General features: G+C 40.7%; 1 protein-coding gene and 1 long non-coding RNA gene across 8 annotated transcripts in view; one reads left to right on the top strand and one right to left on the bottom strand.

Annotated features, from left to right (window-relative positions):
* COL4A3 (collagen type IV alpha 3 chain) overlaps positions 1-14,018 on the bottom strand; it is a 148,615-nt gene that overhangs the window by 11,625 nt on the left and 122,972 nt on the right. For all 6 annotated transcript variants that reach the window (XM_016950598.4, XM_054679438.1, XM_009444461.5 and 3 more), the window contains 10 exons: positions 13,526-13,624; positions 12,689-12,778; positions 11,891-12,030; positions 9,793-9,919; positions 8,539-8,619; positions 8,049-8,147; positions 7,795-7,842; positions 5,252-5,437; positions 4,303-4,433; positions 19-91 (listed from right to left, as the gene is read on the bottom strand). In XM_016950598.4, coding sequence (XP_016806087.1) covers positions 19-91; positions 4,303-4,433; positions 5,252-5,437; positions 7,795-7,842; positions 8,049-8,147; positions 8,539-8,619; positions 9,793-9,919; positions 11,891-12,030; positions 12,689-12,778; positions 13,526-13,624 — 1,074 coding nt within the window. The remainder of the gene's footprint in view (positions 1-18; positions 92-4,302; positions 4,434-5,251; positions 5,438-7,794; positions 7,843-8,048; positions 8,148-8,538; positions 8,620-9,792; positions 9,920-11,890; positions 12,031-12,688; positions 12,779-13,525; positions 13,625-14,018) is intronic.
* Positions 1-14,018, top strand: part of LOC104005402 (uncharacterized) — a 91,025-nt gene that overhangs the window by 22,199 nt on the left and 54,808 nt on the right. The gene's annotated exons all lie outside the window — the stretch shown is intronic.

Genomic DNA, 14,018 nt, shown 5'->3' with positions numbered 1-14,018 from the left:
AATGCACAAAAACAGTACCTTTCACGCCTGGAAACCCCTGGAATCCAGGATCACCTCTGGGTCCTGGAAGACCTGGAGTACCTGGTGCTCCCTATATTTCAAATAAAGGGAGCAGAACCAAAACAAATTTTTAAAATCACTCAATTCACAGCAGTTTTTCAAAAATGCAAATAGGGTATAATATTATGTTGGGTGAGAATAAGCTGAAGTTAGCAGACATCATTTTTATCTTTCAATCAAGGCTATAACTCCTCTAGCCACTTAGAACCTTTCCTTAGGACTATCATTTTAAAAGTAAAATAAAAGCTTCCCTTAAGCCCAACAGCAAACATACCTTCTAATGTTGGTGTATGTTGTTTTAGTATTGGATTCAACTGGATATTCTGTGTCCTAAATGGAGTAGCCCAGTACTGCCAGAATGATTTTTTTTTTTTTTTTGGAGACAGAGTCTCGTTTTGTCGTCCAGACTGGAGTGCAGTGGCATGATCTTGGCTTGCTGCAACCTCTGCTTCACACATTCAAGTAATTGTCATGCCTCAGCCTCCCAAGTAGCTGGGATTATAGGCATGCACCACCACACCTGGCTAATTTTTGTATTTTGAGTAGAGACAGGGTTTCGCCATGTTGGCCCAGCTGGTCTTGACCTCCTGGCCTCAAATGATCTGCCCACCTCGGCCTCCCAAAGTGCTGGGATTATAGTAGTGAGCTACCATGCCTGGCCCAGAATGAAAATTATAATCTGTATTTATAATTGTTGCAAAGACAACAAAACCGTTGTTGAGTTACAGCACCTAAGCTTCATTCTCACTAAGCTAGCAGAGCCATAAATTACTCTTGATCATGATGGTAGGAGAAGTAATGCCTAGGGATGGGAGTGTACAGGAGTTGTCAAGAGAGAGTATTTGACAGGCATATTTGACAAGGATGCAATAATCTAAGCAGGAACGAGGTGCTCTCTTCTTGTGAGGCTCACATGAACTGGTCTTATAGCCAGGAGATGCTCAAGCAAAGCCATAGAAGGAGGGAGGAGGGAGCAGGGCTTCTGGAAAGAGCTATTTGTCAAAATATATGCTAAATCTACTTTCATACTGTCCATATGAATTGAGATAATGCTATTAACTGAGAATAATGGGCTTTGAAGGTTGTGAAAAGTGCCAAGGATAAAACTGGCCTTGAACCAGCTATCTTTGGAGCAAGAAGACCAAAGAAGGAACCATCTGATTGCTTGGATAAAGTGTTGTTAAAAAAGGAGAGAGACAAAACAGAACCATCTGGTCAAGGACTTGCTGGCTTCTGATGTCTGCCTGTTCTCTTGAGGCTAAGGTAACTGTGAAAAAGGGCATGTTGCCAGGGTTATCCCTGGCAGCAGGAGGGAGCTGTTAAAGGCCCCAGGACAGTTGAGACATCCATCAAGAAATATCTTTCAACTGTAAGTATAGAAGCCTATGAATGACCACGAAATCACCAGAGGAGTTAAGTAAGATCATGTTTCCAAACCAAGCTTTATATATCCCAGTGTCCTTTGGAAGGTCTTTAGATGTAATCATGGATCAAATTGGCAACTTTCAAAGAATCATGGAGAACATGAGAGACACCTACAGACTGAAAATGGGCAAATATGTCATTTTTCAAAAAAAACTTTTAAAGTTAGATTCTGGAAATCAAATACCAAGAGTGCTTAAGAGCGATTCCTAACAATGAGCTATGGCAAAGCACCTCATTACGCATCACTGATGAGGTTAGTAGAGGACAAAATGAGTTATACCATAGATGTTCTGTATTTACATATGAATTGTCAATGTATTTACACTGACAATTTACATGGTAGAGAGAGCTGTGCCATGTGCCATGGTAGCTCTCTCTACCATATTTTTGTGGACAAAATGGCTGCTGCATAGAGCAACAAGGATAGATTTAAAGCTTGGTGAATAGCCACATCAAAAGGCAGTTCATTAAGGGATTAATTCCAGCTGGTAGAGAGCAAACTCTGGGCACAAAGAGCTGCTTTGTTAAGTGTTTCTTGGATCAGCAAGTGATGTCCTCCTCCCTCTTCTTAGTCTAGAAAACCAGACCTCCATTACCTGACTCCTGCTTAGCCCTCCAGACTCCTCCCAAGGTGTCCTCATTCCCACCTCAGCTCCAGTAATAGAGTTGTGTGTGTGTGTCACTCACACACACCCATTTTCATTTTGCTCAGAAAGCTCCTTTCCTCCACCCGACCCATACCCCTGCTTTTCCTATTTTCTTGGATAACTCCTCTGCGTCTTTCAAGACTCAGGCCAGGCATCAATCTCCTTGGGGAGGGATCTTTCCTGAACACCTTCCCTCTACAGTCTGGATTAAATACCCTTCCTCTGTGTCCCCACAGCCCCCTGCATTCTTCCTACCACACAGTGTGAAAATGGCCGTCTCTGTGTCTATCACCCTCACTTTATTGTGGGCTCCTCTAGGGCAAGGGACTGTAGCTTTTTGTTTTTCTATCCATTGGTACAGAGTAGACACTCAGTTATGATCCCTGAGTCACATTCATCTATTCAACATCTGTCTCCAAGGATTTGATGTAAACAGAGGGGTCAACTTTTCTAATACGCTGCTAAGAGAAAGCTAGGGACGACGGCTGTGGTGTTGAGAGAGAGAATATGAATTGAGAGATTGCAGGCTGGGTGCACAGGCCTAAATGAATAAGATGAGGTCTAAGATTGATAAATGTAAAAGTTCTACACTTAAGTCCCAAATAAACATCAGCAACAACAAGCTAGGCAAGAAATAATGGAGAAAACTTAGTAGTAGTTCATAAGGAAAAGGCCCATGGGCTTTAGTTGATTACAGGCACAATGTGGAGACAGGTAGGTCAGCCCAATGGCCCAAGTGGAATTTTAGGTCTGATTCCTAAAATGGTGATGTTCCGGACAGTAGACCCTTCTGTCCTTTAGCCACTCACCAGGGTATTGACTTCTTACTTCTGGAGGGCATTCATTCCAGAGGCTATATTTTTTAGGGCGATTGAAACTAGGGTGTATTCAGTATAGAGGCAAGGCTGATAAATAGTTAAACTGAATTTGAAAGAACCAAGTATTTATCCAGGAATAAAATAATTGGAAAGAAATGGCAGTTATTTAGAAACATTGGCTGGCATTTGGGGGGCAGAAAATAAATAGGCATTTACAGGGGAATGCAGAAATCTTCAAAAGCCTGTAAGTAGAGGGAAAAGTGACAATGTCATTTAGAGTGATTCTGAACTCCCAGCTGCTTTTTGAAGATTCCGTCACTGGACTTGTTCAGGGTCTAAATAAGCAAGGATCTGGAATGCTGTAGAGGTGAGTCCCATACAGACCAAAGTTTTGGAGGCCTCTTAGAGGCCAAATCATTCCAACTCTGAAGATTTTTTGATTTTCAGAAACTTCTGGACTGTGTTCCCTTAGGCACACTGCACAGATGCATCAAAAATTGTAAATTTTTGCTGCCTCCAGGCCCATCTGATCTGGCAATTAATTTATAAGAGTATAATAGTACTCTTGTACTAATGATAAGTCAATGTTAATGATATGGTTTGGCTGTGTCCCCACCCAAATCTCATCTTGAATTGTAGTTCCTATAATCCCCACATGTCCTGGGAAGGACCCAGTGGGAGGTAATTGAATCATGGGGGTGGTTTCCCCCATGCCATTCTCATGGTAGTGAGTGAGTTCTCATGAGATCTGATGGTTTTGTTTGTTTGTTTGTTTGTTTTGACGGAGTCTCACTCTGTCACCCAGGCCGGAGTGCAGTGGCGCTATCTCGGCTCACTGCAAGCTCCGCCTCCCAGGTTCACGCCATTCTCCTGCCTCAGCCTCCTGAGTAGCTGGGACTACAGGCGCCTGCCACCACGCCCAGCTAATTTTTTGTATTTTTAGTAGAGACGGGGTTTCACCATGTTAGCCAGGATGGTCTCGATCTCCTGACCTCGTGATCCGCCCACCTCGGCCTCCCAAAGTGCTGGGATTACAGGCGTGAGCCAGCATGCCAGGCCGATCTGATGGTTTTATAAGGGGCTTCCCCTTTTGCTTGGCACTCATTCTCTCTCCTGTTGCAGTGTGAAGAGGTGCCTTCTGCCATGATTATAAGTTTCTTGAGGTCTCCTCAGCCATGCAGAATTGTGAGTCAATTAAACCTCTTTTCTTTATAAATTACCCAGTCTCGGGTATGTCTTTATTAACAGCATGAGAATGGACTAATACAGTTAACATCAACAATATACGATATAATATACAATATAAGTTGATATTGAATTAATAATGAGTCAAAATAATTATCCATACTCACCAGACGACCTGGTGGTCCCATGTCTCCTGCAGTTCCAGGTGGACCTTTCAGGCCAGGGTGGCCCATAGACCCTTTGTCTCCTTTTATGCCTATTACGTGACTCCCTGGAGGTCCAGGGGGACCAGGCTCACCTGAATTCATGAAAAGTCTGTCAGTATTGCCAGCCAGGGAGCTTGGAAGGTTCTATTTATCAGTGATTGTTTCTAATGAAGTATAAACCCTTCACTTAGCATTGCCACAAACATTCTTTCCCCTGGAGCATGTGATGGGATTGTGGTAAAGACAGGAGAAGATGATGCCAGCGAAGCACCTGGCACCCACCAGCAGGATCTGCTTCTCCCCAGTGAGGGTCTGTTACAGCAGGGTCTGTGCCTGTTTCCCTAGAGCCTAGCCCAGCTCTAGGGATTCAACAAATAGAGTTGAATGAATGCATCACTGTCTTTTAGGCTAATTATTTTTTTTGATACAGTTTTGTTCTGTTGCCCAGGCTGCAGTGCAGTGGCGCAATCTCAGCTCACTGCAGCCTCTGCCTCCCAGGTTTAAGCAGTTCTCCCATCTCAGCCTCCTGAGTTGCTGGTATTACAGGCATGCACCACCAAGCAAGACTGGCTAATTTTTGTATTTTTAGTAGAGACAGGGATTCACCATGTTGGCCAGGCTAGTCTTGAACTCCTGACCTCAAGTGATCCATCTGCCTTGGCCTACCAAAGTGCTGGGATTACAGGTGTGAGCCACTGTGTCCAGCCAGGCTCGTTAATTTATTAACTATGCATCCCTCGAACAGGCTACCTTGCCTTGACAACTGCTGGGTGTGGGAACCACGGGTAGTGGGGGAATGGAGATGACCACAGGGAAAGAAGCAACAAGGTAACATGAGGAGGAGGTTGAAAACTTTTGAGGTCAAACATGATTTTTGTTATTTTATGCTGTTTAAAAGTAAACCCTTTACCTGGGCTTCCTCTTGAGCCTGGTGGACCACGATTTCCTGTCTGGCCAGGGATAATTGCACCGGGCAGACCTGGTGGCCCCGGGAATCCTTCTATGCCTGTGGGTCCTCGAGGTCCAGCCTCTCCCATGGCCCCTCTTCTGCCCGGGAGGCCAGGAAAACCTGGGGCTCCCCTGTCTCCTTTGGCTCCTGCAAAGAAGAAGGCTTAATAAGTTTCTTTAATGCCCATATGGTTGGGTTAGAGTTCTTGACTATCTTTAATAATGTAGGTACTTTGCTTAAAAGTGTTCAGATTCAGAATATATGTTTCTAAAATATATATTTTATAATATATTGCTGGTAAATGCAATATAGAGCTACAAAAACTGAGTTGAGACTAAGTCTGTCTCCAACTAGCTGTCCGATCTTGGCAAAGTCACTTCAGATTTACCTACTATTACAAATTTTGATTTTCTTCTTTTAAAAAATGAAGGTAATACCTGTTCTAGCTAATTCTTTCAGATCAAGCGAGATAACATACAGACATAAAAGCGTGGTGTAAGCTCTAAAGTGTTATATAAATATAAGCCAGTTATTATCAGCTGATTAACTTAGTCATGTTGACATTGTTGAGTCACTGATAATTCATTAGAGCATAAGAAGCTGAACTGCATAGCACTGATGTGTGCATTTGAAGTATTATCCAGCTAAATCCAGACAAAGGAGCAACAAAATTGCAGTCTTTATTCTGTCCTTTAGTTAACTTCCCCACACATTCCCCATAATAGGAATACTAGTGGCAGGAGGTTTGGATTTACCAAAGACCCTCCAAAAAGGTCACAGGTTAATACTAATATTTTTCATCTTAGAAAACCTTCAAGAAATTGTGCTTTGACATTCATGAGTGAAAAATATTGTATGAATTGCAAATAATGTCTCCCTCTTCTCTCCCATCTCTGTGTTATTCTAGAAGCAGTAAATGGCATGAAAACAGAAGATAGATGTGCAGAAGGAGAGGGAGAAGGAGAGGGAGGCTAATAGCTCAGGGGAGGGCTTGGGGAGTTATTATATAGTAAAGACTTACAATGAAAATAAAACTGATGAATATTGACGATCTAGCCCTATGTCTATTCACATCCTTTAGCTTTTTAATGCCTGTAATTTATGCTTTTAAAAGAAAGTGCTTAGATGACTTCAGTTCACTCCAAGCTTTGTAATACTGTATTTGCATGGCAATGACCTGAAGTACCAAGATGGCTTGGATTATATATTTCATGTTCATTAAAATGATTACATGCTCTGCAATATGATTTCTTTTTAGGATTTGGGAGAATAAACTAATTAAAAGGATTCATACCTTCCAAGTCTCAATGAACTCTTCTCCATATTTAGTTATCCTAGAGGGATTGAGGTGCATAATCATTCACTTACATAATTAGGCTATTTGTTAGTTTTAAGGCTTTTAAACCTAAGGTATGACCGTTTTATACCAAATTTTATTTCCAGTTAAAAGCTAGTGTTCTCATTCCAAATGGTTAAACTGTGAGTTAGCCTGGGAACATGAAGAGCAACTCTCCTTTTGACCAAAATTCTAAAGCTACACTGTGGAACAGGAAGAGCCTTCGTGCTCATTGGGAAAGGAGAGGTCTGAGAGATGTGGGAATACTGAGCTCAACCGAAAGAACAATCAAACCAGTAAGAAACAAATGGGAGAGAACAGCTCTTGTCTACTTTTACACCTTAACTGTTTTGTCAAGAGGTGGTTCCTGCCCAACTGAGTTTCTCATTGGCATCCAGCTGCTCTTTGCTGGTTCGCATGAACATCAATAACTAGGGCCCTTCAGTGTGTTAGGCCTCTTTGCTAATGAAATGCTCCCATTCATAGGACGCGTGGCTGAGACGGGTCAATGAAATGTGCAAACAATCTGATGTTTCTCCTGGAAGGTTTGACTAGAAAATGGAAAAGAGTTAAAAGAAGCTGTTTATCTTGTAAAGCACTGACATGAGAAATCCAGATCTGTGGCCTGCCAAACAAAAAACTTGTAAATACTCTGAATGACATGTTCAGTAAACTGCCATGTCTGAGATGTTGAGAGACTCTCTGGGTCGCCTTTAATAAACAATAGCACGGACCGCAAGCTGGATCTGGGAGTTGGAATCAGACCTATGAAGATACAGGTGGGAAAGAATTCCAATTACTCCTGTGTCTCAGAACAGCAGGGACAGATGCTTACTGAGAACCCATCAGTTCCACCTTCACCTTTTAGGAGGTGGTATCTTTAAACCATGCTAACAACAGCAAGACATATACAGAAGAATCCTTTTTACTTTTCAAGACTTTCTTAGTAGGAAATTCCAAAATTGAATCACAGTTTCTAATTCATTCCATTTGTTGTGATGGTAATAATTAAACATTTTAAATTGAAGACCAAGATGATAAATATCCTGTATTACTATTGGAACATCTTTAATTCACTAGGTTAAGCTTACTTTATATTTCAAGCATATTCAACTGCTTTCTCTCCTTGAAAATGTGTACATTAGGACAGGGAAGAAGAACTGCTTACCTTGAGCACCAGGGTTCCCTCTTGGGCCTGGAGGGGCCCTCAATAAACCTGAAAGAGATAATCTTGGCATGTTAATAGTTGGTCAATTTCATTACATTATATTTCTATGACAAAAGTTTAGTACACACCGAAAACATGTGAAAGAGAATCAGTTCTATCAGAGAAAAATCTTTAGAGCAGCACAGGATTACACTGTTACTAATGATTCTATCCAAAATAACACTAACGGATCAAAGATAATGAGCAAGTTGTACCCGTTTCTCCCTTTTCTCCGGCTGGACCAGGAATTCCATCACGTCCTTGGTCACCTCTTATACCCATTGGTCCAGGAGATCCTGGAAATCCTGGAAGACCTGAAAAAAAAAAAAAACCCAAAAACCCCAAACTATGGTATACAAAAAGAGGATTTATTTCTTGCCAGTGGCCTAATGGGAATACCAGGGATATGTGTGGAATTGTGTTAAACAGGCTGTTTTTCAGAACTGTAGCTATGTGAAGCTATGTTCCCAGGGAAAACCACGTACAGATTACTATTATCATGAGGATTATCAGTTTGGAATAGGTTGCCAAATATTTGAATTAAATAGATAGAAATATCTAACCCCATTTTTTTTGCATTTTTGTCTGGATACTGAGTAACTAGGAGCTACCTTCTATAGAGTAGTAGGTTTACGGAAATCCAAACCTCAGGAGAAAATGTGCCTCCCACATGAAAAGGAAAAAGAGAAAGTACAAAAATGAAACCTGGAGGGCCTCTGATTCCTGGAGGGCCCAGGAGGCCTTTGATTCCTTTAAAACCCAAATCACCATGAGGACCTGGCTTTCCTGGAAATGAAGAGAGGGGAAGGAAGAAAAAAAGATCACCAAAAGATAAATGATTACAACAGTGACTGAAACGGTCTGTTTTTATAGTCAACCATGCTCACGCTGGCCTTAAGGAAGCTCTCTTGTTGCAAGGTCACCCCATGGTTTTGTCCAGGCTGCTATTTTCCTGGAGAACCACTGCAGAGATGTGTCTAATCACTTTCAAAGATGTGTGTACACCAACCACAAGCACCACTCAATATGCGATTTTATTTTAATTGCAAGTTAAATGCAAATTTATTGAAACTTTCTGTATTTGAACAGGTAGTTTATTGTATTTAAGTAAGACCTGAATCTGCAACCTGATAGTTTCACAGTTGTTTTTAATAAAACAAAACCCTAAACCTGAATTGTAAGCTAATAAGCCAGAAAGCCAAAATTCAATCCAGAAATGGGTTCGAAAAAGAGTCACAGCACAGTGTTGTAGTTTGAATTGTGTTGTCCCCAAATTCATATGCTGAAGTCCTAACCTTCAGTACTTCGGAACATGACTCTGTATTCGGGGATAGGGCTGGTAAAGAGGTAATTAAATTAAAATGAGGTCAGTAGGGTGGGCCCTAATCCAATGTGAGTGGTGTTTTTGTAAGAAAAGAAGATTAAGACACTTGGAAAACACTGGAAGAAGATAGCCATCCACAAGCCAAGAACAGGGGCCCCACAAGAAACCAACGCTGCCGACAGCTTGATCACAGACTTGGAGCTGCTGGAACTGTGAGAAAATAAACATCTGTAGTTTAAGCCACCTAATCGCTTCTCAGCCTTTTGGCTAACATCAAGTGTAGTTTAAGCCACCTAGTCTGTGGAATTCACTATGGAAGCCTGGACAAACTAATACAAACATTATGATTGTATAACGGCTAACATTTTGTATCCTTGGGCTGAATTTGTTGAGGCAGTTCTTCAAAAGTGTTTTTTATAGGAACATATTTTCGTATTTCAGTCCAAATGGGCTGATTAGTAAAATTGGGCTCTCTTAATGAATTCTCTTAGTGTGTTAGAATTTGAAGTTCAAAGTTGAATAAAAGCTACTGCAGCATAAAAGTATAAATAGCTTTCTGTTTACCACAATGATTTCAGGAGGGCTATACTCTGAGTAATGCTTCCAGCTTTTAGAATTGTAAACCCAAGCCTTACCTGGGAGGCCAGGACTTCCAGGACTTCCAGGGGCTCCCTCAGGTCCAGCAGGCCCCAAATGTCCAGGGGGGCCAGGTTGCCCCATTTCTCCTTTCTTTCCCATATCACCCGGCAGTCCTGGATCCCCCTTAAATGTAGTCAAATACCTTTAAAATTCTCATATAAGCAGGATATGTGGTAAGAATTCAGCATAAACTTTATTCACTAATTTTTTCATTCATTCATCAATTCATATTTAGTATCTGCTATCTGCCAGCACTGTGATAGGTGCTGGGAATAAGACGGCCACATGGTTTATGGGGCCCAGTGCAAAATGAAAATGCAGTTTCCCTTAAAACTTTTTAAAGCGAATTTCAAGACAGCAACAGCATAGCATCACACCAAGTGTGGAGGCCCTTCTTAGCACAGGATTTCTGTGACTGCACTGGTAGCATACCCAGGAAGCCGGCTTTTACCAGGATATAATGGTAACCTATATAGATTTATGACATACACAGTCCCTGCCTTCATGGAGCTTCAGAGACCAGTAAGGAGATAGATATTAAATAATCACACAAATATATAATTACAAATTGTGATGAGTAGCTGGGAGTAAGAAAGAAATAGACTAAATAAAGATGTATCCTACAAATGCTATGCATGCAAATATGTCAATCACATGTTTTAAAAACCTTCCAATGATTTAGTGTTCATTAAATCTTCACTTCAGTTTTACGACAAACCCGAACATATAGGTTTGATAAAGATTTACAAAATTTCTATGGTAGCCAATTAAAATATACTACTCTGTTACTCTCATTTTGCTGACATGATAAAACCAGCTCATTTTGTGTTCAATGCACAGTTCTAAAAATTTATTCTGGTGGTTACCTGTGAAAACTTTAAATCTAAATGAAACTATCAGTTAATTGAGTGTGAAGTCAAATAGGATTTTTCGTTGAGCAAATATCTCAGTGGAAGCAATCTCAGGTTTTCTGAGGACTTAATCTAAATATAAAGAACAAAGACATTTGTCTGTGCTCCAAGTAATAAACAGTTGTTTTCTTGGGTCTGTGTAGTGTCTAAATTTTTTTCTTCTTTTAGCAATTACTACTGGAGACTATAGCTGGTGGAAATATTTAGGAAAGGTGGTATTTTATTGTCTCCAAAAAGAGGGAGAAGGTTCCCTAAGTAATAATTTTTATATATTGGAGTCATATACTGTTGAAAATCTAAAAATCTAAATCTGAAAAATAGACTCTACCCTACAAAAACATTTTCAAACATTTTGCATTTAGTTTCAAGAGGTTGCTGGGCTTCTTGGGATCCCATAGATTTTCCCAGTGGTCCATGGAATCCCATGTTAGCAACTTCTGCTTATAGGAACTTCTTATTAATCATTCTCTAGTGGTCTATCTCTGGCTTTTAGTGTGAGAGCTGTACTCAGAAAATTGGGAAGAGAATAAACCTAAGAAAGCAGCCAAGTCCTATTGAAACATCTGGTTGCTGCTTTGTATAATACAGTAGTAAGGGCTTTAACATCCAACCTCAATTTGACAAAGCACAAACACTGAAAACATTGAAACAAGATTAAGCATTTCCATTCCATTACACTGAAAAAGTTCTAAAACAAGAAAGATAAATGTATGTATCTTAGGATTTTGTTCGCTTTCTAATGATGCTGTAAAGTTATTTTATTTTGTATCTTTTGTTAGTCTTTGTAAGACAAGTGTTTTTTATTAGAAGGTTTGGAAATTTATTTTTCTAAGTCTGAGATGAGTACAGCAGAAATGGGCCACTTTGTATCACAAGAAAAAACCCACTGTCCCATCTGATTGTATGGGCCTGTAATCACTGCCTTCTTCTGGCAGCACACCTAAATTGCAGAGACAGTGTGAGAAATTCCTTGGTGACTGAAAGAGGCTCTCAGAAGTTGACAGCTCTGTGACAGACAAGCATCCTCTGTTGTGGAGATAGGATTTTAAAAATCCAAATAACTGTCTGAAAGTATAGTAACAGTTTCAATTTTCTCTGCCCACACCGAATCTGGGTACTTGTTGATATTTTTCAAGGCACTCACTCCACCACTAAAATGTAAATATTTCAGTGGCCTATATACCGTTGGTCCCGGTGGTCCTGGCCTTGTACCTTCTGAATAACCTGGCTCTCCCTTATCTCCCTGGAGACCATGAATACCTGGGAGGCCTGGTCTTCCTGCTCGACCTGGGAATCCCAAAGTTCCCCTTTTTCCTTTAGAACCTGAAATTAGGGGGAAAACATAGAGTAAAATAGATAAACATGAGGATCTTGAAGTTTTCTACTTTTCACTTTTACATAAGCTTTCTCCCAAGAATGGCTTTTTCAGAATTGCAACTGCATCAGGTAGTTACAATAGATGATTATTATATAATATCAACATTTATTTTGTTCTCACCCATTTTCTAGTTGCACACTGTGTATTTGTCTAATAGGAAATCTGTTTTTTTTGTTGTTGTTGGTTTTTTTTGAGATGGAGTCTCACTCTGTCGCCCATGCTGGAGTGCAGCGGCGTGACCTCAGCTCACTGCAACCTCCACCTCTCGGGTTCAAGCGATTCTCCTGCCTCAGCCTCATGAGTAGCTGGGACTATAGGCGTGTGCCACCACACCCAGCTATTTTTTTTGTATCTTTAGTAGAGATGGGGTTTCGCCATGTTGGCCAGGCTGCTCTCAAACTCCTGACCTCAGGTGATCCACTTGCCTCAGCCTCCCAAAGTGCTGGGATTACAGGCATGAGCCACTATGCCCGGCCCTGCAAATCTAGTTTTTTAATATAAGCTTTCTACCAAGTGGAAAACCAAAACAGTACGCAACACAGAAAATCTGGAGTCCTCACCCATCATGAGCTTGTGGGCTCATAACAGGACCTTATGCATTACCTGGCATGCCCATGTTCCCCATGATTCCTGGTATACCACGCAGTCCTGGTTCTCCAGGATTCCCAGTGCTGCCCAAATCTCCTCTGGGGCCTTGAGAACAAATAAATAGTTATTGCCCTGCACAGTTCCTGGACATAGTATGTGTTTAATAAATACTTGTTGCTTGCATGCATGAATGAATGCAGAACAGCCAGACCGGCTGGTTTGGGCACTTGTCTAGCTGTCCTTTTTCCTTCAAATAAGAGGGAACTAGGGACCCAGAACATGGAAAACTAAAGCAAGTTAGATTCTTGTTAGCAGACCTGGGTTTCAAACACTAAAATCATCCTAGGACCAACACCAGCGGGAAAAAAGTGGGCTCCTGCAACCATATGGTAATACATTTCCAACTGCATCCTGAAGTGTTATTGCCATGTAATATATTCTGTTACTGAGGTGGTTGTAGGAATGGTGGGATACTTTAATTATTTAAAAATTATTTTGTAAACTCAGTTACTTGTTTTAAAAAAGAAAGATGCAAACCTGAAAACTTCTAAGGCATTCTCTAATTTTCATCTCTGATATGTGATATAGTGATACATTATAATTTATAATACATATCAGCAATTTCAGAATGAAATTTTGAGGACAAAATGGAACTATTTGTAGGTTAATATATGTTAGTTAACGACACGCCAACTATCAACACCTTTTAGTTAATTTAGTAACAAATTTCTGCTGGAACACTATCAGAACAGAATTGATATTTAAACCCAGTAAACCTAGAAACAACTTTTATTACTTTAGATGTAGGAAAGTGTAAAATGTGATATTTTTCTATTTGAGAATCAGCTGTACCTGGTGGTCCTGCTGGTCCAGGTAGTCCTTTGAGGCCCTTTAAACCTGGCATCCCTGGAACGCCTCTGTTTCCTTTCTCACCTGGATTTCCTGCGAATCCTGAAGTTAGAAACCAGGTATTAACAAGAAAATTAACTGTAATCCCAGCTACGTGGGAGGCTGAGGCAGGAAAATCACTTGAACCTGGGAGACAGAGGTTGAAGTGAGCTGAGATCGTGCCACTGCACTCCAGCCTGGGCAACAGAGCGAGACTCCATCTCAAAAAAAAAAAAAACCCCAAAACAAAAAACCAGTTATCAAAAATTCATGTTAAAATTTTGTCAGACCCATCCACATCCTGGTTTAAACCGATGGCATATTATCGTAGTACAGCATAGCATATATGTTAAGAGCATGGGCAGATTTGGGCTTCTGTCTCTTAAAGAAGAGGATTAAATGAAATAATATGTGTCAAGCATTAGCACAGTGCCTGGCATAAGTTATTCCTCAATGA

The sequence above is a fragment of the Pan troglodytes genome, chromosome 13 (genome assembly GCF_028858775.2).
Source record: "Pan troglodytes isolate AG18354 chromosome 13, NHGRI_mPanTro3-v2.0_pri, whole genome shotgun sequence".
In the NCBI taxonomy this organism is placed as follows: domain Eukaryota; kingdom Metazoa; phylum Chordata; class Mammalia; order Primates; family Hominidae; genus Pan; species Pan troglodytes.
This window is presented reverse-complemented; position numbering and strand designations above follow the sequence as displayed.